A 24813-nucleotide genomic window follows, 5' to 3' on the forward strand; every position below is an offset into this window, starting at 1 on the left:
GACATGTGCTTACTTTGAGATTTCCCCCAAAATGAAAACCATGTGACAGTTTGTGGGATGAAAACATGCCATGTTGAACTGTCCAAGATCACCAAGAAGCCTTGAAATAGACCAGAAACTAAATTCCTTCAATTACAGGCTAGTTCCTATGCTGTCTCTTGGTGAAACATCAGAGTTGCCATAACCCTGTTTGCGTTACAATCGAATATTGTTCTCAAAATTCGTTGCCTTCAAAATTTCTGTTCAAATCAAGAGGAACAAGAGCTGTGCACAAATACTACTAATAGGATACAGCTCATATTCATAATGCTTAATCTAATAGAAATGCATGTTAAAGCTAATTCTGCCACAGTGTTTTACAAGTTAAGGCACGTATGACTTGAGAGAAGTATCAGGAACCTAGTTCTGCCATTTCTAGTGGTCAGGTTTCTGTTACTGGTTTTTGCAGTGAGCATATTCTTTATAGATCACTTATCTCATATTTGTAATCTCACTCGGGGTGGGATTCTACCTTTGTGTTTATACAGCGTGTTATTCTGATCCAAGCTGGAGCTTATGAACATAACATTATTTAACAGTGAGAATAATAGTAGTAATAAGTAGTAACACAGAAGAAATACTTGAATACTTGTCCACAAAGAACTTTCTTTTTAGAAAAAATAAACGTTTTGAAACCCTATGCAGAGATCACCTTAAATAAGTTATAGAGGACTTATTTTCTCTGGAAAGTAACTTTAAAGTCTTTGAATTATTAACATCTTTTAACTGTTTACATCTCGGCTGCCATTCTTACCAAAAGCCGGGAGGTTTTTTACCTGATTTTTAATGTCATTTAAATTAAACTACAGTTAAAAATTACTGAGAAAATCAGAATGATCTTAGCTCAAGTTTTAGATAACATTTGTTCCATATTGTATCATGTTTGTGTGGTTCTCCCTGCCTCACAGTGTAATAAGTTTCAGTATAATCCAGAAATTAAAACTTCAGTTAGTGTCTTGATGGGATCACTTGGTATGTGATGCAGGTCTTAAATAATGAAGCCTACTGACAAATGAACTCTAACTGAACAATTGTATTGTCTTTATAGTGCCTCACCTGCAAAAGTAGTTTAAACAGTTACTCTAGAATGTCCTTTAAAGTACACAGTCCCATGAAATATGTTCCAAAATATTCTTAGACTACGGGTGACTTGTAGAACTATATGTAAGTGTCAGTTAACAAATCTGGGTGAAGTCCTATTCATGAACTTGCAATTCAAATCACTGGAAAAAAGAATATCTAACAAGAAAAGCACTTACGCAGGCCATGAGTGCTGTTACTTCTGCAGTCCTTCTGTGCAGAGGAAAGTCTATACAGATTTTTCCATACAGAGGAAGTCTAGAAGGCTTCTGTAGAGAGAAAAATAGTTCCTGCAGCTTACAAATCTGTATGATAGTTCTATTTCCAGTCCATTGAGTTAGCTCTGAAATAACATGCCAGAAACTTGAAACAAGTTTAACTTTTGAACGACACTGCTTTGTACCCATGAAGAAACACCCCAGGGACCATGCAGTTCATTCTAGATTCATACTTAATTCTGACTGCAGGCTTGAAATGTATGAAATGGTTGTTTTAAAATTAGTGGTCATTTAAGGTTGACTTTGTATTAATGATAAAATTATGGAGCAGTACTCCATTCCATCTTCCAGGGTTCGTGCAGTAGCTACTTCCGTAACTCCATAAGCAATGACTAATGTTCTGTGATAAGAGCTGTTCTTACCAGGAATATAAGGTGGTCAGCAACTGGCCACAAACATCATGGGATTTACAAAAGTTTCTGGCTATAATTGATGGTGGGATTTTGGTGAGTAAGTGGAGGGGAGGAGAAGCTCTGCAGACCTCACTTGCGCATGAGGGAATTATTTTCAGATTTTTATGTTTTTATGGTAAAAGTTCGTTTCAGCTGCTCTGTATCTATTTTTGAAAAGGGTATAGAGAAGTATGACTTTGGATCATTATTTAGCTGTGCTTTAAAAGAAAAAATGTTACTGAAGTAGAACATGAAATGAAATCTAGTGATGCTTTTTAAAAACTGCATAAATATTCTCATGAAATATTGCGGTATCTATGCTAGAGTGCCCAGGATGTTAATCATCATAGTCTGTTTTTACAGGATTTGTCACAGAGTAACAAAGTATAATCAAACATGATAAGCAGAAATTGTCACCCCTTTTTCAAATACAGACATATAACAGATTCATATATTTGCTTTCACAGACTTCCTTATATCATCACTATTCAACAGACAAAGGCCTGGACAGGCCCTCTAGGTAAGAAATACAATATATTATTTCAGTAGACACAGATTATACAGCCTGAGGGTTTTCTTTGTGATCTGAAACCAGCAGATGTTGCAAAGAGTCAGATTTTAACATTCACCTTGTGAGCTACTAACAAAATAGAGAGATGTATGGAGAGGGTGTTCGTATTTTGATACTGAAATGTAAATTTTACTTTTGTTTTACAAGGACTTACTGTTTACATTCAAAATAAGCCATGCTGCATTCTGGGTCTTTCCACTAACATCCCTGAGCTTCTGTCTCAACTGCAGTGATCTATCATTTAACCTTACTGCCTGCACCACTTTCAGTGCTGTTTCCCTAAGCATGCTACCTCATCTGTTCTTGGTGTCTTTTTCCTATCTTTGCGCTGAACTTCTAGTACCAAAAAGTAGTGTAAAAAAAACTTGATGCATTTATTTCAAAGCCTTCACTATGAAAATGACATAACAATTTTGTATAAAACTTTGAGACAACCAGGTGAAGAAGAAACTCAGCTTTTCTCTGTGAAATATGCTGTAAGATGTCTGAGACCAGTGCCTCTCCCCTTTACATATTTTTGATGTATTTGTTCTGGCATTGTTTAATCTATAAACCAATAATATAATTATAAGCTTACTTTTTAAATTCCTGAATTCTGATCTCAGACTTAGACGTCTGCTAATACTGCTTATTTCTGTAGTTCTGCAAGTACTGCGAGTGACTACAGAAAAAGAAGGAAGTCAGAACCTGCTGTAAGTCATCAGAGGGTGCACAGTGATCAGAACGCAAACAGGCCTAGCCTAGGCCGTACAGATATGCAAGGCCCGTATACCACCCTTAGAAAGCCTTTAACTAGCTCGTCTCCTTCTTCTCCATCAAGAGCTAAAGGTAAGAGGAGATCACATTTGTTAGCAGAAAACTGCTGAGGATGTGTTGTACAATACGTTGGTAGTAAATGCAACTGCCTGCTGTTGCTCAGTGCACTTCACTGGGTGATATACCATATGAAGCAACAGCTTTGGGCCTTTCATGAAAGGCTAACTTGTTTATTCTTACGTGTGTAATTTTAAGCTGAAAAGCTGGATTTGTAACAAGGATTTTCCAGTTTCAACTGCTTATTCTAACAAAAGAAAATTGACTAAATGAAGACTATGATCTGTACTGCAATATATAAACCCATAAAGTTTTATTAACTCCACTACGCTCTTATTAGATTATTGTGATTTTAAAACTGTTTTCAGTATATATATAAAGTAAATCAAGACAAATAGCATATAAGATTAAAGATGTGTCTCCAGGATAGTAGACCTTTCAAATCTATAGATGATGTCTTAGACATTGTCAGTTCAGGACCTAATTTAATCAAGCAAACATCCATAGTCTGATTTTTTATTTTGTAAATCCTTGAAGTATTTAGTACAGCATATACAATCTAATTAGCTTCTCTTTCCAGGTAACTCGCCATTCTATTACTGTTCTCCATGTCTCTCTAGAAAAGAGATAATTCAATCAGTTGTTCATTTGGGTTTGGGGTTTTAGGTGGGTTTTTTTAGCCAGATGAAAGGTTTCCAGTAAAACATACGATGGAAGTAATATACAGAGTAATACTATATACAATATGTCTCCTTCTGTTTAAGTTATTATTATTCATTTAATTGCTGTATTTTGTAGCTATACTAATCAGCCTATAGCTGTATTAGGGACTGTGTAAACCTTTGTAAAAGTAAATTCCCACTGAAAAGAACAGAATATCCAGGCTGCAACAGAATGCGTCAGACAAAGAAAAGCAGTGAGGAATATTAAGAGTGAAGTAATAGAAAAGCAAATGTATTTGAAACCCAGTGTTATAGCAGTAATTTAAAAAGTAGGTAAACTCATCCATTTGGTGTACCAGGCCAGGCAGTGAAAAGTTGGTAAACTCCATTTACCTGCATTTACCTTTGACTACACCACCAATAATGAGCACTTACCATGACTTAAACACTTCTGTGTTTGAAAATCCTTCCTTTAAGAACATCTACCACAGCTAATTAACTTTCGGAAGGTGACCTAGCTGTGTCACTCAATTCTCTCCCAGCATTGTGAAACCTACTAGAATGTTAATTTTTCTTGGAATTAACCATTTTGTTAAAGCAGCAGCACATTGTAAGCTGTTTGATCAGCATGGATTTTGAACTCAAGTGTTTCAGTTTCTGTTCCAAATTCAAGTTGTTCTAGAAAGCAGATTCAGCTGTTTGAAGCATGTGTCCTGAACTGAATGTTGCCACTTGAGACCATTTTTGAAAGTTCAGTGCAAGTATGAGAGACCACAGTTTCAGATTTGTCTCATAGTGACTTCTAGATCTAGTATGCGTGTAAAATATGTCTTAAAACTTGCTTGAAAACTTAGGCTTTGTTATGGAAGTCAATCTCTAAGGGTTATTGTTTCTTCTACATGCTGGTTAGGCTCAGTAAACTGATACATCTTCCTTTACACCCACATAGCAGTTCCTCAGCCGCCTTGTTCTGCCCTCCATAAGCTGTAGAAAACACCACGCCCTTCAGTGCTATCACACAGGGAAAGAACGGGCTACCTATGCTACCTTTGAACAACTGGGAGAAATTTCCCATTTGATCTTATATCTGTTGGAGTGAGTCCAGAGGAGGGCCACGAAGGTGATCAGAGGGCTGGAGCCCCTCTCCTATGAAGACAGGCTGAGAGAGTTGGGGTTGTTCAGCCTGGAGAAGAGAAGGCTCCGGGGAGACTTTCTAGCAGCCTTCCAGTACCTAAAGGGGGCCCATAAGAAAGCCAGAGAGGGACTTTTTACAAGGGCATGTAGTGATAGGAGAAGGGGTAATGGCTTTAAACTGAAAGAGCGTAGATTTAGATTAGATATAAGGAAGTTTTTTACTGTGAGGGTGGTGAGGCACTAGAACAGGTTGCCCAGCGAAGCTGTGGATGCCCCCTCCCTGGAAGTGTTCAAGGCCAGGCTGGATGGGGCTTTGAGCAACCTGGTCTAGTGGAAGGTGTCCCTGCCCGTGGCAGGGGAGTTGGAACTAGATGATCTTTAAGGTCCCTTCCAACCCAAACCATTCTATGATTCTAGGATTATATAAAGATTTATCTTTATCTTAATTATCTTAGAATATGCAGTTGCTGTGAACTCTCTGAGCATTATTCATCTCAAAAATTCTGAACAGCTTCTTTCAGAATGCACAGGTGGAACAGTCAATATTTGCCTGAGGTCTAGATTTGTTGTTTGGCTTCATTTTTAAATCCTTTACAGCTTTTATTGTCTGTGGACCTGCTTCAAAATCAATATTAATGCTTGTTTTCTTACGTTGCTTTGGTGGGGGGGAGTGTTGCAGGGGGAGTAACATCGCCATAGTTCATAAGGAATTCTTTTTGACATTCAAATTATCATGAGTACATTTTTACAGCTGGAAAATAACTTAATTATTAGCTCTGCTGCCCCAGGCTGTAGCAACCTGTGTACTGACCTAAGTTGATAGATGCATTAATTGCTGTCCTTTTTCTAGTCTTTCTAATACTTACTGATGTTAATTCCAACTTTCTGAATCTTTTAATTTCTGCTAATGTCTCTTTTTTACCATGCTGCTCTATGGATTATAAAGGTGGGGATATTAGCAAAGTATATCCATCCCTTTTAAGTTATTCAGTGCACAACCACAACACCTCAAACGAATTAGATTACTGTAGCACTTATAGGCAACATTTAGCTGTTCCAAACGATTCAAGAAGGGCAATCAGCTACAAGAATGGCTGGCAAATGACTCGTCAAAATGCAGAAGTCTGGAGCAGCACCGAAGAAACTGCTTCTCCGAAGAGAAAATCTCGTAGCTGTGATGATCTGCTAACAGATGATCGCGATAGCTTTCCGGATGCACAGGCCAAGTCTGAAAGCATGGGCTCTCTGTTATGTGAGGAGGACTCCAAAGAAGTTTGCTCAATGAACTGGACCTCCCCATATGTTGAGGGCCGTGGTAGTAGTAGGTCAAGAGTTCGTCACAGATCTGCACATGATGCCCCAGGTTTCCTAAAAATGTACAAAAAGATGCACCGCATCAATCGCAAGGACTTGATGAATTCTGAGGTGATTTGTTCTGTGAAGTCCAGAATACTGCAGTACGAAAAAGAACAGCACAAAAGTATTCTTCAAGGGTGGAGAGAGTCTTCTACTGAAGAGGTGCCCAGAGACATGGTGCCAACCAGAATATCTGAATTTGAAAAGTTAATTCAGAAGTCAAAATCAATGCCGAACCTAGGTGATGAAATGTTGTCAACTGTTACACTAGAGCCTCCTAAAAATGGCTTATGTGCGAAGAGGCGATTTTCTATCGAATCCTTGCTGGAAGAAGAAAATCAAGGCAGACATCCCTCTCAGGTACAACGGAGCTACAAGTCTAAAACCCTGGTGCCAATTCATATTGAAGTGACCAGTGATGAGCCACAACGATCGCATATGGATTTTTCAGACAGTGATCAAGATGGAGTGGTTTCTGACCTCAGTGACTTTATCCAGATAGAGGGTTCATCCTTTTGTAGTGAAAGTGACTTTGACCACTTTTCCTTCACATCATCTGAAAGCTTTTATGGATCAGGCCATCACCACCACCACCACCACCACCACCACAGGCATCTGATTAGCTCCTGCAAAGGACGATGCCCAGCATCCTACACCCGCTTCACCACCATGCTAAAACATGAAAGGGCTAAACAAGAAACCACTGAAGATCCAAGGAGACAGGAAGCAGAATCTGGCCTCTCTAAGATAGCATTCCTAGTCAGTCCAGTGCCTTTCCGGAGGAAAAAAAGTGCAGCTCCTAAAAAACAAACTGAAAAGAAAAAATGCAAGTCATCTGTATTTGAAGCACTAGATTCTGCGCTTAAAGACATCTGTGACCAAATTAAAGCTGAAAAAAGAAGGGGAAGCTTGCCTGACAACAGTATATTACACAGACTTATTACTGAGCTGCTTCCAGACATTCCAGAAAGGAATTCATCTCTTAAAGCTCTGAAAAAGAGTCCCATGCACCAGCCTTTTCATCCACTGCCTCAAGATGGTGCTATCCATTGCCCACTGTACCAGAATGATTGTGGAAGATTACCTCTTAGTGCCTCTTTTCCAGACATGGACGCAACTAACAACAATGATAGTGCACTGTGTTTCCAAGGTGGATTAACTTTCTTCCTCTATCCTTGTGATTTACTTACCCAGCCTTACTCCCTGTATTTCTCACCCTTTCTCATTCCATTTTTGTGTCATCTATAAGAAGCTTTCATCCCACAATTCTTAATGAAGGGATATCATTTTTACATAGGTGATGAGGACACATAAATTTGCTGTCTATTCACAAAATACAGTAATCTGGACAACTGGAGTAACAGTGTATTTCAACTAATAGATTATTAGTGCTATAAATTACAATGGTGTTATTAAATTAAGCAATGTGGTGTTTTTCCCCAGGGAAAAGACCTTACAGAAAGTGAATGCATGCATCATAAGATGCTGGTCAAACAGAAAACAATATGCAGATAGCCCGTCCTTTATTATTTAAAAAAAAAAAAAAATCTGCATCTGAAACATGTTGTACTGTATAGTTTTGTTACATGTAAGTGACAAAAATGGTGTTAATTCTGCCAGTATCACAGAAAGTTGATTCTATTTTCTTATGGAAATACACTAATTCCGCTGCTTTATATTACTTTTTGTGAATAGACCTTAAGGTCATTTTAGAAAGTTTCCATTCCACTGTTCAAACAATATAATTTCCAATTTCTGTGGCAGTAAAACTAGTTCTTCTCATAGAGTTTTAATGTATCTATGAAGTTTTGAGAAATTTCCTGTCTTCTTAGAAGGGAAACTGTCAATAATCAAAACTTGAATGAAACTGTCAGGGTGAGTATAACTTTTTAAAAAGCCTGTCTTGACAGTGATCTGGTTTTAAAGTTACTACTTTGAGTTGTTCATTGCTCTGCTTCTCTTTTTCTCAAAAAAAATTGCTTGAGCTTAAAATGTTGTTAAAGTTTAACCTTGCAATACTAGAAGCAGCAAACCAGATTCACAGTAGGAATGCACAAAAGTGTATCCCAGATGATTTAGATTAATGTCTTTGGCAAGTCTGTCATTTATTTCTCTTTTTAGGTGGTAACATTTCTGTGTTAAAGAATTCTGCTTCTAGACATACAGTCCTCTGTGAAAGAGCATCTTTGAGAATTTAATGACATTACAAAGCTATTCTTGAAATCACAGATGGATGTAAGAGAGCATGTCTTTAATATATCAATTATGCAGTATTTGATCAGACCCATCTTATTTTAATCTCACATCTTTTTCTGTAACTTTTGCAAGTATCACACTAGTAAATATGTATTTCAAGATAAATCAGAATTGAAGCTGTACCATCTCTTCTTAAGTAGTTGAAATAGACATATTGAGAACAGAGAATGTGGTAAAAAAACAGCTACAAAACGCAGTTCAGAATTGAATTAGTCATACTTGAGGCCTGATGATGATTAACCCTGGCAGGCAGTACTACACAATGAGACTGAAGTTGTTGCAAATTACGCTGGTCACACATCACAGTTGCTAAATGAGAATTTTCCAGTCCTTGAAAATAAGGAAAGCCACAGTGCAGAGTAAACGTGGATTCCTAATAGCTTCTGCAGGTATGAAGGAGCCTGGCATGAGGGAAGTGGTACACTCTGTCACATTAATGTCCCTAAAGTAGTGTGAAGAATGAGTACAGCAGAATATTCCATTGACTTCCATCAGCACCAGTCATGGCTGAGCTCTACTTGTAATGAAGTTTCATGTTTCATTGGATCTGTGTGTGTCTCTTACAGCCACCATCCACAAGGAGGCCCCAAGGTCATAGCAAAAAACACTGAAAACTACCAATATTGACTGCACAAAGAGCTGTATAGAAATAAAGGAAATCGTTCTTCCTAAAGCTTCTGCGTTTCCACTCCTTCCCTCCCATGTCCTTCTCTTTCTGCTAGAGTTTAAAGAAAAAAATAATAGATGTGTTTGGAGGCATTATATCTTTAGGTTTATGCAGTGAGCATAGATCCTCATTCACAGACACATGCCCTATCAAGAAAGCTGTCCAGAACTGGGACTGTGATATACTTGTTGGTGATGGCATGCTTGCAACCAATGACATAAATAATACAGTTATCTCATTTTTTGCCTCCACTGTATTTATCAATAGCCTAAAGTTTTTGTGGCTTAGCCAACAGCCTACTGGAGGCCATCTACATCTTTCTTCTGTAAGACCCCAACATAATGGCTGAGATGCTTTCAATTCTTTTTTTTCCAGTTGTAGTTCTTTAGAAATGTATGGGCTTGGTAAGAACAGATTGTGTGAATGAAGTCAAAGGAAGACAAACGTCAGTCATATGTCTCCACTAGCAGGTATCACTGTGGCAGTAGGAGACTAAAACAGTAAATCTCAGAAGTCAAGAGGCAGCTCATTTCATCCTCTGGTCTGAAATAATTCCATTCTGTTTTCATTTCACGTTGGCAACTTGCAGAGCTATAAAGAGTGTAAGATTTTGATTTTATTAAAACATGAAAAGATATATTCACCATCCTATAATACCCCATCCTGTAATAAACATCAGTAAACTGTGCTTTAGAGAAAATCTGCCACATAGATTGGTGAGTAATGATTTGTGCTCCATCTCTTAAAACAGAATTGTCTTTATGAAATAACATCCTTTTAAGTTCCCTTGTGCTGCCTAACATGTACCCCTGGTGAAGTAGAAATGCATCTTAGATCACTTAGGAGGAAACAATTTTTCTTCACTATTTTCTCATTGAAGCATGCTTTAATCATGTTTTGTGCATGTAATTATGTGTTTATATCGTTGGCATTCTGAAACAGTTTCATGCAACCTGATGAAGTGCCAGTACTGCTGTCATGTCTTTCATTTGGTCCAGTAGGGGTGCATCCCCTCATACAGTGAGGCATAATTTTGCTCTCTCAATCCTCTCTCATATATTCTTCTGCTGTGGATCAGAGGACAGCTTTGCCTTTGCTTGAGAGTTTGTATCTTTTTTTTCTTTAAAGGTGCACTTTAGCCATCATATCATGTGCTTTTCTTTCTATTAAATGTAAAATAATAGATTTCAATATCTCTTCACCCCCCTAAATGAAACCAAGCAGCATCACAGATTTGAATGGTTTTGTTTAATTTACCGTAGTTTCACATAATTTCTGTTTTCAGTAGACCAGGAGTCTCCTGGAAGCTATTCTGCTTTCACTGATGTGGGACGATGTACTCCAAGGGAGAGAAGAGGAACTACAGACAAAGAGGTAGTGAAACAACAATAAATAATGCAGCAACATCCATATGGAAAATTGGTAACATATCTGAGACAAGATTTGTGTTGGTTTTAAGACACTGTAATGATACAGACCAAAGGGACAGTTACTGATCATATCATCAGATGGGACAGCATCCTTCTTTTTCATTAAGGAGATTGGTACTTCAAGAAATTAAAAGAGTATCAAGCTTTGTAAGATAAGCTCTATCTTCTATTTATGTTTAAATAGATATGGACATAAGTTTACCAGTCATTGATAGGCTCTGTCAAAGTTGACCAGAGTGGGTGTTTGGAACAGAAAATAGCAGATGTGACTGGGGAAAGGCTCTTTTGAGAACCAGAGCGTTACACCAAGAAACTGCCTCAGTAGTTTCAAAACTGATACAAAGAACATCTGTATTTCACCATTATTTTTGTTTAGAAAATAATGTTAGTGTGTTAGACAAAACCACTTATTCTAAGAGCGATCTATAATTTCTCTAACAGTTGGTGATTGTAATTATATACTGATTGCTTATATTAATGCTTTGGAAGAGGAAATGGAAGCAGGTATGCAACCTTTAAAGTAACACAAAGTATACACAAAAAAATGGAGTATATCATTCAGTATCTTAAGAATATTTCTAGATCTAGAACTATAAATGGTCTCCAAACATGCTTCAGGGATTTTATTCAATCATAAAGTAAGCACATTTATATTAACCAACATCTACAGACCATAGACTGCTAACATTTTCCATTGATTTTTATTAAAATATTGCACAAAATAATGGCAGCATAAAAGAGTGCTGTATTTTAATTGCTAATATTTAAGTTTTTGCTCTGGGCCATCTACCTTGTTAAATGGTGGTACAGGTTAGAACTGGTTACAGGATCTGAATTCAGATCCACTTACACCCCACTGACATGGTTATATTGCTGCAATCTGATTAAGAGTCTAATTTCAAAAAAAGACTGCTCGTTACAAAATAAAGGTTAAAAAACTTCCAGGAGCTGTATTGTGTGTTCCTTTTAAAGAATTTTGTGACATTGAAAGTGATCTTTCAATTTGAAAATACACTACAAGCCATTCTTAAGATCGCTGTAATTTAAAAAGATGAAAGAAGAAAGGCTTCTTTATTTCCAGTATATTTTGTACATTTCAAAGTATTTTGTATTTAATCAGCTCCACTGTTCTTATAATATTGTTATTTGCTTTAGTAGTTACAGCACCAGCTGTACCAAAATCAGGAAAGAGTGAAAAGGGCTTAGCTACAGTTGATGATAGGAATATCCCCTCCCATCTAAAAGACTATTTTTAACAGCAGGGAACAGAAAAATGCTTTTAAATTTAGGCTATCTTATTTGAAGGAGACCTGTAATGGAAAATTGTATTAGTATTACAAAATGCAAGTTGACAGGATCCCTGTAATAACTTCAGGGACTTTTTTATTATAGCAAAGACAATGCTCTTGGTATGCTAAATTTGCTAGCCTTTAGATGACAAGAAAGGAAAGAACCCAGTCAAGAACATCTGGCCTGGAAGAAAGGTAAAACGCAACACTTAGAAGTGTCCTTTTTTATTCCTCTTACAAAAAGATATGCACCCTTACATCATTACAAATAGTATCTCTCAGAAATAGCATAATCAGCTCAGTCTAGTCACTAGTATATCCTAGAGAGAGATTTTAAAAATGTAGCAATCATCTCATCTGTGCAAGTACTTGCAGGGAAAGACTAAATCACTTTACCAAATATCCTCACATAATACTGCTAATCACTTCGTGCACCTTCCTCTGAAGTATCTATTGCTGGTTATCTGTCAGAGACAGACACTAGATGAGTGAGGCTCGTGGGTCGGATCACAGTTCGTGTTTTCAGCACAGCTTTGAAAACAGTGAAAGTTAAGTGTCAGCCACACAGGTGAGGAGAGGTAGGGTTGTTTTACAGTTTTATTTTTGAAACAACATTAAGCTTACAGATACTTGGTGATAGAACTTGATAAATATATGAAAGGAATGATATGATGTGATTGCCTGTGATAGCAAGAGAGCTGCACGGATGACGCAGGAGATCACTTCCAGTCCTGTGTTTCTCAGACTTTCTTAAAACTATGAATGTGATTATAGAAATTTAAAATATTCCCAACCTTCTCCAGCTGTCAGAGTAATTTTTCCTTTGTATGTATATATAAAATGTGATCCAGTATTTGCAGTTGAAATTAGCCTAAAGATAGCAAGTTTAACAGAAGTGGCATCTAAAGTGTTAGAGAATATTAAGCATGTGAATTTTCCATTGTACCTAGAGATCTAGTTGCCTACAATCACATTGGCATTTAGTTAACTTTTTTTTTCCTTTTGTAGTTCTCTTAAACATAAAATTGCAAAGCAGTCTGTATTAAAATTTAGCTGCTATTTCTCGTTTTAAAATACTAAGTACGAAACACCTAACTGCCTTAAAAAAGGAAGCTGTGTGTTTAATTGCCTGTTACTGCAAGAACCACTGTAAGGCACAGGTCCTTTTCTTTTTGGATCTTAGTCACCTTTTTAAAAACTGAAACATGTTTACCAGTTACCGATACTACCTGAATGTATTAACCACTTTGCCTGCTTTTCAGAAACTGCCAGCTAGAGCTGTATATGACTTTAAAGCTCAGACTTCTAAGTAAGTACAAGACTTTTGTTCATTTAAGAATTCATAATTCAAGGAAACTCTTTCTAGCACTTGTGGCAGCTAACTGCTGTTCTAGCCAGTTTCAACAGTAAATGCCATGGAAGCAGAGGACCCTGCTTGCTGTCACAGTAGTCTCTGCATTAGCACCGTGTGAGAAGTTATTTCGTAATAAAAATGTCTTAAATTATTATATTCTCCATTGTATTTGTTTGAACACATGAATGGCTGTGCATCTTCAGCCTTCTAGAGCATGGGTCCTGAGAGTCACCCACTGAACGCTCTTCATTTGTTGTGAATTGTATTTAGGTTACGCAAGGTACAATGCTTAAAATACTGTCATAGATAGCGTGCTTATCAAAATTCTGTATAATGCTTCAGCATCATTCTGTTTGTCTTAACATACATAGGCTCTCTGCAGGATGCGACATGTCCCATACCAAGACAAACCACAGCAGTCCATAAGAAAAACAAAATCAGGAAACACTGTCTTAGGATACAAGAGAGTCAAAGTATAGTGCCTATATTTCATTCCTGCTGTTGTTCTGATGATCCAGGGCATTTAAATGATCTTTAGATATGGCCAAGCATTGACACCAGAATTACATTAGCTGTGTCTGGTAGAAAACTCACAACTTGAATTATCAGAACAGCAGATTAGCTCTTGAAAAACTAAATGGATGATACAGCAAAGAACTCCCAGGCCAGGATCTGAAAATATTCTTAATTATTTGGATAATTCCCTTTTTTGGTATCCAACATTAAGCATATCACAGGCCCTGAGTATCAGAAATGGTGAGAACATAATCCTGTGTTATTCGTGATTCTGAACAGCTGTCTTGAAAGAAAAATGCATAGAGCAGAAGCACGCCAAGCTGTGCTGCTGCAAAAAGGTAGTAATAGGCCATAGAGACATGGGATATATTCTATAGTTTTCCCTACTGATTACATAAAGAACACCAAACACCCCTCAGATGCCTGTCATAAGAGCAGCATCTAAGCAGGCAATCCAAAAGACATCATACTTGCATGCAGACCCTATACTAAGTCCTCTGGTAATAACTAGTAATACTTCCTTGGAATCACGGTGTAAAACAGGGCTATATAACTTACAGATAGTACCTGGGATTCATAAATGTGACTCATTTCATTTTATATGGTATAATCAACTGGTACATGTACCACAGCTGTGACACTTTTTCTTCAGATGTTTAGTTGCTACATTCTGTTTCAGTTCCGAACTGTAAAGATTTCAGAAACTATGCAGGTAGAAGAGTTAAATGTAAAGCTGTAAACATCTGATCTAAATATATTTGTTACAGAGAGCTGTCCTTTAAGAAAGGAGATACTGTCTATATCCTCAGGAAAATTGATCAAAACTGGTACGAGGGTGAGCACCATGGAAGAGTTGGAATATTCCCGATTTCTTATGTCGAGGTTTGTTCTCTGTTTTAATTCCTTGAATTAGTTTGGGTAATAGGTCCACAAACTGCATCAGAATGATGAAAATCTGTGGTTTTTCTTTTTCCTTAGAAACTTTTTCCCCCAGAAAAAGCACAGCCTGCCAGGCCGCCTCCCCCTGCACAGATTGGAGAGATTGGAGAAGCTATTGCCAAATATAATTTCAGTGCAGACACAAACGTGGAGTTATCGCTTAGAAAGGTACAGTTTAGAACTATCTTTATCAAAATACCGTTATAGTGTCTACTGTACACAGAATTAATATGTAGGTAAATACTGTGCTTTGGTGCACTCTGCATTCAATATTTGCTGTGCACAAAGCAATGTAATGGTAGGAAACTGCTAATGTAATAGCTTATTGGCTTGCAGTCTTTCAGAGCTACCTGCAAATAGTTTAAATATGTTGTGCATGTAAACCGGATTGTGGTAGATGAGCATATGCAAGCATATGCAAGCATCTGCTAACTGCCCACCTAAATTTCTAGTTTTCACTTCAATTATCCATTCCTTTTTTTAATAATTATTTGTTGCTGTCACAATTATCATGGTAAGGTTTTTAATATAGAAGAAATGGAAAAATACAGAAAATACAAGATACAGAAAAAAAAAGATACAGAAAAAAAGGCTCAGCGATATTTTTGTGAATGTACCGGTTCTTGCAAATGTTTCACTTAATAACAGTCCGCTTTCTATAACATTCTCTTATCTTTTCTATGCACATCCTGGTGGTTATACTTTATTGCACATGAGCAAAATAAATGTTTAATTTCTGAGGTTTGTGAGACACTGGAATATTACCGCTGTAGAGGAACTTTATTATTGCAGATATTATATACTTAGTTGTAAGTAGTATATACTACTTATCCACTGGAAAGTTCTGCCTCTTACTTTCTTTTTTTAAGAATTAGAGTTCATAGAAGTTATTCAGTGGTTTGTTTTTCTTTTGAAATAAGAGTAAGGATGCAGTTTTTTCACGCTGACCTAGAGCCTAATCCAGCGTCACTGAAGATAATGGGTGTTTTTCCACTCATTTGAGATTGGTAAACATCAAAGAGGTTTAAAAAAAAAAATCAGGAATAGGAACTTAGAGAACAAGAGGTTGGGGGTAGTTTGATGATTCATTTCTTTTTAAAATTCTCTTTTGTGCTTATTGCGGTGGTCATAATCTTGACAGCCCAGTTCTGGTTTGTTTTTAAAAGTTAACTTGCACTGGTTTTCTTTTGCTCCATCCCACTAAAGATAATTTTAGGGTACTCCACAAATCAACTACAGAAACAAAGTTACAGAAGCTCAAGAGAACACAAAACTGATAGGGAAGGATTTGTTACAAAAAGACACATGGTAAAAAGCACATCACATAAAACAAAGGGGGTAGCTCATGAAGTTTCACTACAGAGAAAAGTTTGAATAGAAAGTTGATGTTTTCCATTTTAGTTGCTAAGCTCTCTAAAAACAGTAAGTGAGCCACTGCCCATCTATTTTAGACAGGAAAAGCACTTCTTACCCTCATCTTTCCCATGAACTCATTTTTTAACTTTCTACCTCCACTTATTCCAATTTTACTGATAAAAAAGCACTTGCATGGATTTCATTGTTGAACTTTTATTACTTTTAAGGAAAAATGAGCATAGCAGTCACTATTGCATATTACAGTTAGGGTATTAGCTAGTGGTTTAGCCAACAATTAAAACAGGTTATGTTCCAAAGAAAAGTCTAGATGTTAATCCCTCAACCAAGAGTAGGAGACTACATGAGATTCCCCTCTGATAAAAGAATAGCATTTGCAGTCCGTGACTAGCCCCCCCATTTTGTTGGAATGATAGTTGTATACATGGTTATTATAAATGGGAGGAGAAATGTGAAAATTGAGATGACTCAAGACTGATGGGAAACAGCGCTGCACGGAAAATACTCCTGTGTGTTAAAATAATACCTGCTATTCAAAAAATTAACTTACAATGTATGTGCTGATAACTAATTTTCATAATGCATTTCAGGGAGACAGAGTAATTCTTCTTAAGCAAGTTGATCAAAACTGGTATGAAGGTAAAATACCAGGAACCAACAGACAAGGCATCTTCCCTGTTTCCTATGTAGAAGTCATCAAAAAGAATGCATCAAAAAGTGTTGATGACTACCCTGATCCTCCAATACCCCAAAGCTATTCTAGTGACAGAATACACCATTTAAGTTCAACTAAGGTAAGAATTTTTTTTTCTTTGCTAACACTCCTAGAGAGGGTTTAGAAGGACTTGTAATTTTTTTGTTAACATAAGATAATACATAATTTATGCATTAAGTACACTACATTTTCTTTCCTGCATAGGTAGAATTGCATTACTAACTTGTTATTAAAGTATTTTAATAGCCAAGTGTGTCTTACATTCTGCCAGGATTTTTGCTCTTTTCTTCATTAGCTATTACATTATTGAGAGTAGGGCCAGGCAAAATTGGGCACAAAAATCAAGCCAACAGAACAAAATTTATTTGGGAATCTCAGACAGAATTTGAGCATTAAGGATATGTCTAGAAGACTTTTCATAGTGCAATGTGAAGACATTCCCATAACACAGCTGTCCTAAAAGCCTGCAGTCCCATAAGCGTGCAAAGGGCAAGAGAGGGCAGTTTGCACGGGGACACAGCTTGCCGAGACCAGTTCTGTGCCTTTCAAAGTAAAGGAGAACAGCTAATGATTCTGTACTATAACCTTCCTCCTTTTGCCATGCATACTCTAGAAGTTGGCTGTTGGTACAACGGGGAGGTTCTTCAGAATGGTACGACAACAGTGACAGTATTGTTTCATTTAGTAGTGAGGCAAATGTCGTCACATTGTCAATGAACTTGGATTCAGACCTTTATAGTTGTAATTTTTCACACCAAATGTCTGTTGTAGGTTCTGAATTCTTTTCCTTCCTAGTCTATATAACCACCACAAATCATACTACAGGATGTTGCAAAAAGATTCCTGTATTCCAATTTATCATTCACTCGTGAGATTTCAGTCACCTGTGTGGGGAACATAACTTCTTTGGCAGTGATAGAAACTAAGAAAGTTTCTGCATACAAACTGTGATTAGCATTAACATATTATTGATGATTTTGAACGCTCAAGATGGAAACTTTTCTAAATCTTCCTCTTTACCTTTGTTGTTTATCTCTTCAGCATGGGCAGTGGGTTTTGTGTGTAATTATAAACTTCTTATCCTGCTATTAATCTCTACTTATTTCAGTTGGTTTTGTCCCCTTTTCTACTTTCATATACTTGCATACTGGTACTCATTTACATGCTTCAACTTTGAGATAAGTTCCACATTTATTTGCAGCTTTGGGGACAGCAACCAAAAAATGTCATTTATAGACAACAGTGGCCTCTGAAAATACTGCTTACGACTAAACAATATTAACTGGTTTTAGATAGTTGCTAGAACAGGTCTTGTGTGGTCTTCCAGAACACGTCACAACAGAGACCTAGCTCCTCTCTCTTCCATTCCAACAAAACTGTTGAATTGAAGTAGCATCAAATCCTGTAGCTGTAGACCGAGATATTCATAAGCTGGGGCCCCTTATTATTACAGGAATCCAGAGGTTCCTGAAGGCAAGTCAAGAGTACGAGGCAGCTTCAGTGCTCCATATTACAGAGCTGTCTCTCTGTATTTGGAGATGCCTCTCTCCCCATTTTCTATGGAGCAGGCTTGCATCCTGCAGCTAAAGCTGGTGTTTGTGTAACCCCTGTAGCCTTTGTTGAGCATAGGTGATGCTTCAGAGCATTTATATTCAGATCACAAAACTGTCCTGCCACTATTATTAAGTTAGTTATTACTAAATTATTTCTGTAGGGGAGGAAAGTGGAAGAAGCCTTCTTTGTAACATACGAAACTTTCGCAATCATCTGGTTCTAGCATAAGTTAAAAAAAAAAAAAAAGAGCTTCCTGACACTCTTAAACAGAAATCTTGTTTCTGAATTCAACTGTATTCAGAAATGGCAATACCATGTAAGAATACATCTTGTTCCTGATTACCTAGGACTTTAGCAGTCCTGAAGGTGTCTGGAGTTTACCACAATTACTGATACCACTTTTCCTATTCCTTTGGAGTTTTTTAGCACGTATCACTCCCTGTTGCTAGAGCAATTGCACTAAACTTCTCTGGCCTAATGGCAATAAAAATAAATAAGCAATACAAGTCAGGAGCAAGCTTTGCTCTCCTTAACTTGGCCTAGACCATCTGTATCTTTAGCTCTAGTGCAGCCTGTAGCCACGGGAAACTAAAAATGGCAATGTCTCCTCGGCAGTATTATTGACCTTAAAACCACAGGTTAGAGGCCCTTGTTCAAGAGGAAAGATGAGGGAAAGAGGTTGCTTGTAACAGCCTAGGTCTGTTTTAACAGACTGCATTGTATCAGTCTATACTGTTTACTTTGGTACAGAAGACTCTGTAACAAAGGTTTGTCTAACTATTAAATAAAGCTATTTGCCTCAAGAAAACTCAAGCAGAAGGTAAGTAAATTAACCTTCCTATTCTGTGACATTAATTTAGCCTTCTGAAATTATTTTCCTATTCTAAAGTAATAATTAAAGTCTAAAGTAGTCCAGATAACTTAGAGATGTACATCTAATTATTCTGGATAATTCTAACAGTGAGATCAAAATATTTTTCACTCAATTTTAATTTTGAGGATTAATAGTAACAAAAATGCATTTTCAGTATTTACTGAAGCAATGGATATCTACTGATGCTGTGTACGTATGACTCACCAGTCTCTCATTCTTACAAAAGGACGTTTCTTTTACCAGAAGGATACTTCAATCAATATTATGTAACGGTACTCAAAATATACTGCTGTGTACTGTGCTGTCACTATTTTAAAACCATTGTCGGCTGCCTACATTCAACTAGAATTGAATGTACCTTTCACAAATATTGATGTCATTTTGAACTAGTAGGGTTACTTTTGAAAAAAAACGCATTCTGTAGCTGTTCATGCCTTAATAAAAGTATGCAATGTATTAAAGATGTTTCTTAAACATTTACTCAGAAATACTAAGAAAAAGTAGAAGTATTAACATTAGGATAATTAGAAATCACCTCAGTTGTTATAGTTCAAAAGAAATACTTAATGACACCTGAATTGTACTTCTGAAAATGCTATTCTCAAAATAACAGTAATGATATGGGGAAAATTACATTAATATTAATTGTATGATTTAATAACCTGTGACAGGCTCACTAACAGAGCACCATAAGTAACATAACTTTAGCAGATCAAATGCAGGTCCCCTTCATGAATGTAATGATTCAGATCTGTCTTAATGTTTGACATTTAAGCCCCAAGCCAGAACCTGATACAGTTTCATTTTTCAAATGTCTTTCCTGCTGTTCTGATTCATGTAGTAATGATTTCAGACACCCGTGCTCACTGAAATGATACCCTATAATCCAGATGATGGCACAGACATTTTTCTTTTCCAGTCTACTCATATCCTGGTTCTCTGTCATGCTTATTTATTTATTTAAATTCCCATGTTTTTCTTATTTTTGAAGTTGCCTTCCCAAGCACTGTCCCCACTTTCCAGACACCTTTCCTCCTCTTGGTCACACATTGATCAAAAGAATCTCCAGGCTGCCTCTAGTGACTGGTTTTCAAGGACTGTTGGCTTTTCACCTTCAAGCGTGTGCATCTTACCTCCTCCAACATCTCCAGACAGTTTTCTTTGTGACTTAGAAGAACTCAATTCTTTGGCATTAACAACATCCCAATCTGTAGCAATCTCCCCAGGTAATAGCATTCACCGAGTTAAGGATGATCACTTTATTCCAAATACAGAGGTCTCTCTCAGCTCTCCTACAGCTCTTCCTCTGTCCTTTCTTGTATCTACCTCTGTCTCACCTTCAGCCAGCTCATCTCATGGCACAGCGTATAAGCATACCAGCAACACTACCAAACCGGGAAAAGATAAAGACTTGAGAGGTATACTTGACTCTTCAGTTATCGAAGTACCTAGAGACTTGTCAGATACTACAAGAGAAGGTGAACATGTTGGCGCTATCTGTAACATCCCTTCGCCACATGAAGATGGCTCCATCTCCAGAGTGCTAGGTGCAACTGCAGAAAATGAAGAAGTCTGTACTGCAGATCTGTCAGTTAATATAGGGGATCAGTCAAAGCCTCAAGAATCAGATTTCTACAGAGGAGCACAAGACACAACCGAAGAACTGACAAGACTCTATATAGAGGAGGATCTGGGACATGACAATTTAGAGCTCCCAATAGCAGGTGGAGGAGACTCCATGGTATGTTATGAAGGATACACTTCACCGAATATTGATAAGGTATTTTAATTTCTGAAAAACCTGGCTTCTATGTTCAGATAGCTTACTCAGTATAATTATTCTCTGCCTTTTCTTGTATTTACGTGTTTGTATTGTGCACAGGCAGAGTTTTATACTATTGCAGTCAATAAAAATTGTCAGTGTTAGGGGATAGTCCCTTCTCAGAAGCAGGCATATACACCATTGTAAGTTCTGTGGTGTATCAATTCTGCTGGTCCTTTCCCTTCTGTCCTTGTTAGCTGCCGTCGAGCTTCTGATGCGAAAAGCCAGTGAATCATTTTCCTCACTGGCCCATTACATGACACCCCTTTGGAACCAGAGGCTCCAGCAAGCAAATGCTATGAACAGCCTTCAAAGGGAGGGACATGCCTCCTGCAGAGACTCAGCGGTTTGTACTTCACATATGTTGCTTCACCAGCTGATATATTTATAGTAGACTCTGTTACGAGAATGTGACTAATAACAACAGGTCAGATTATGTTTGGCAGTTAAACAAATGCTTCCCCCTAAAGCCCTCCCCGGTTCCTCTTTGGGACAGTACAACACTGAACTATCCTAAATGCGTGCTAGCCATTAAATGCCACAATATCGCTACACAGTTTGTGTGGTTTCTAGGCAAAGTTTTAGAACAGATTTTTTCTGTCCAGCACTTATTTCAACAGACTGTTCAGGCAGTTGCTTTGGCTGGCACACGCAAACATGTAAATCAGATACTTAGGACAATATGTTTTAGGCCAAATGTAAAACTAATTAATTAGAAGGATTTTGCAGGCTGCTTCTACCTTTACTTGACCTGAAAAACACAGGAGAAAACTGTAGGAATAGAGGTGAAATCCGTGGCCACAAATGGCAACTTGTTTTGATTTCTGAGCAAAGAATTTTCTTCCAGAGAAGTAGACTGACTAATAATAAAATTAGCATCACATTTCTGACCGTTCAGGTTAGTTACATGACTCCTTATTGAGCATTTTGTCCTTCACAGCTGGTTTTATAGCACAATTACTTCTCATTTTTCTTAAACATTTAAGCCCGCTCTACTTTCTGTGGGAGCATCAGGAGACTCTGATCCTCCTTTCTACCTTTCTTCTAACCTTCCATTTCACTCTGCCAAGGCACCAACTTCTCGCTCTGTTCCTACAACATCCCCGTCCACTGCTTCCCTCTCACCTCCTCTCCTTTCTAAACCCTTACATCAGCAGGAGAAAGACTCACCAAAGTTAAAGGTAACTGCACCTCTTGAGTATGGATTGTTGCAAATCTTCATGTATATTAAATAACTGCAAGGCTAACACTGAGTTTGATCTTTTCAGATGTATTGTTTCCTTTACTAATATTAAATAACATAGCACATGGAGTATTAAGATAGGCCTTCTTCAAATGAAACACAAGGTAAAACTATAACCATTATGATACAATTAAATTGCTTAAGGAGATACCAGTGACAGGAAAGCAGAAAGCCCTCAACTCTATTTCAAGTCCATACCAGGACATCAGTAACTTATTTAATTGAAAGAAACAGAATCATATTCAAGTATGCAGAAACTAAGTAACATTTGTAGTTTAAAAGGGTTTTCAATTTCAATCCAAAGCGTGGGAGAACAGTCGTAAATTTCACAGTAAATCACCGCTGCAGAGGGTGATGTTCTAAATACCAATTCTGTTAGTCAAGGACTGGATAAAGATTATTCCATCTTCAGGACTACACTTTGTGTCAGCATTGCAGCTCTGTGACAGAAAAATGAAATCTGGAAAGTTGCTCTAGATAGACAAAGTCAATTTCCAGTGCTGACTTCCAGAGAGTCCATTTGCTCATGAAAAAGAGAGTCTCGCATAAAAAGTTTGATAAACTATCCTAGAAAAAGTGATCGTTACATCTAGGACAAAAAAACACTCATATTTTTAAGAAAAAAATCTACCACATTTTACAATGTGTGTTCATGGAAAACCCAGACATAATGGACTTAAAGAAGTCCTAAGGTCCACCAGATCTGTTGGGGTTTTTTTCTGAAGTAGGGAAGAGACATAAGAGTTCTTTCCAGGGCATGAATCTGTCATGGGCATAGGTATGTTTCACCTCAAAGAAGGGGTAAAACACAGTATTGCATTTGTTTCTGCAACGCTGAATAATTTATCAGTTGTGCAGTGCTTTTGATGGGTACTTTTTGCTTAGCCTAACTGACAAAATTCAGAAAACTCCTTATCTACACTGAAATTCTTTTTAGGTGACCCTGATATTCCTTGCCCTTGTTTGAGCAAGGCATGTTAATCCCAGCTGAAAATAAATAGAAGGAATATCTGTTTTGAGAGTTAAAAGATCTACTCCTGGGAACCTCCTAGACAGTGTACTGCTCTTCACTGGGCATGGCAGGAAGCAAGATGCTGAGTAACCAAAGGAGATGACTCCATCTTGCAGACACAAAAGCCGAATACTGAGAAGAACTAGAGGTCTGGGGGGTTGTTACAGAGTTCTAGCTCCTAATTATTGTTTTCAAACCATTTCAAATCTGGATTATTTTTTAAGCCTAGGGAACAGATTCCTTTATAAACTTAATCAGTATAGACTTATCTATTTGAAAATTGTTTAAATTGTAAGATACACTCCTACAGACAACAGAGTTTTTGTACAGTATTTCCAAAACAAGATAAAGATTTATTTCCTGCCAAAGGTAAGCAAACTTTTTTCAGCAATCAACACTGACTCCATTGCCAAGATAGAGTTTTGGATTAAAATAAGTGTAGCCAGGGTTTGGCTGTCATTGTTTCTTGCTATTTAGTCTACAGGCTGGACTTGAGAAGGAAGGACAGTTCCTATCCTCTTCTCTTTGTGGATGTCATCCATAATTAAAGTCTGCTCTCAACCACTACAGCAGAAAGAGCATGAGACATTTCCAGGACTCAAATATCACAAGTGAAGGGGGGTTCTTCATAGAGTTCTTGAAACTGTATACTGATACTTTGGTAATTTTTTTTGAAGTAAGAATACATACGTACATACGTATATGTGTGTGTGTGTATATATATATTTGGAATGTGGCTCAAATCTAAAGCATGACCAGGGATTTGGGCAGTAGAATACAAGGAGCTATGGGTGGGAAGTGTCACTTTGCTCCATGTTGGTGGGTGGGATGTGTCCTCCAAAGGAAGAACTCTGAAGACACTTCCCAAGGAGAAATGCTGATGTTTTCCTGCTTCCTTGGCGTCCCTTGGTATCCTTTTTTTGGTTTGTTTTGGGTTTTGGGGTTTTTTTTTGTTCTTCACCCTCTCAGCTTCTAAAAGGGGGCTGTTCTGTCTTGCCACATTCTACTGGCAAACAGTCACAAATACCAAAGAAAAGGTTTCCAGTGTCTGCACTCCACTCCTCTCACGTTTCCTCCGACTCACCCCTGCCCCTGAGAATTCACTTTTGCTACACACAACCCCTTAGGAGCTGAATTCTGACAAATATTTAGCTGATTTATAGTGATATTAACAAAACAAGGATTTTTCCTTGAAGTACTTTCCATCAAGTACTTACTTGCTTTCTAATGCAAATTTAAGGTCCATGTTCTGTTTAACAGCAAGGAATTACAACATTTGTCATTGGTATTTCTAAGATAGTATTTCTGTTCTGTGCTGTTGAGCTTTTCTGTATTATTAACTGAGCTACTTCAGTGGATAGACTTGCAATAACTGTTCTTACTCCAACTGCATACATTGTGTGTGATTAATCTTTTAACTGTAATGTGTAAGGGCATGTGCCA

General features: G+C 37.4%; 1 protein-coding gene across 10 annotated transcripts in view; it reads left to right on the top strand.

Annotated features, from left to right (window-relative positions):
- The window catches only part of SORBS2 (sorbin and SH3 domain containing 2), an 85073-nt gene that overhangs the window by 51905 nt on the left and 8355 nt on the right, over positions 1-24813 (top strand). For 7 of the 10 annotated variants that reach the window (XM_050895339.1, XM_050895340.1, XM_050895341.1 and 4 more), the window contains 8 exons: positions 2257-2309; positions 3001-3188; positions 5916-7475; positions 10537-10622; positions 13230-13276; positions 14605-14719; positions 14816-14944; positions 16741-16944. In XM_050895339.1, the coding sequence (XP_050751296.1) occupies positions 2257-2309; positions 3001-3188; positions 5916-7475; positions 10537-10622; positions 13230-13276; positions 14605-14719; positions 14816-14944; positions 16741-16944 (2382 nt within the window). The remainder of the gene's footprint in view (positions 1-2256; positions 2310-3000; positions 3189-5915; positions 7476-10536; positions 10623-13229; positions 13277-14604; positions 14720-14815; positions 14945-16740; positions 16945-24813) is intronic. The other 3 variants (XM_050895347.1, XM_050895348.1, XM_050895349.1) reach the window with 1 other exon arrangement.

Source organism: Gymnogyps californianus, chromosome 4 (genome assembly GCF_018139145.2).
Source record: "Gymnogyps californianus isolate 813 chromosome 4, ASM1813914v2, whole genome shotgun sequence".
Classification (NCBI taxonomy): domain Eukaryota; kingdom Metazoa; phylum Chordata; class Aves; order Accipitriformes; family Cathartidae; genus Gymnogyps; species Gymnogyps californianus.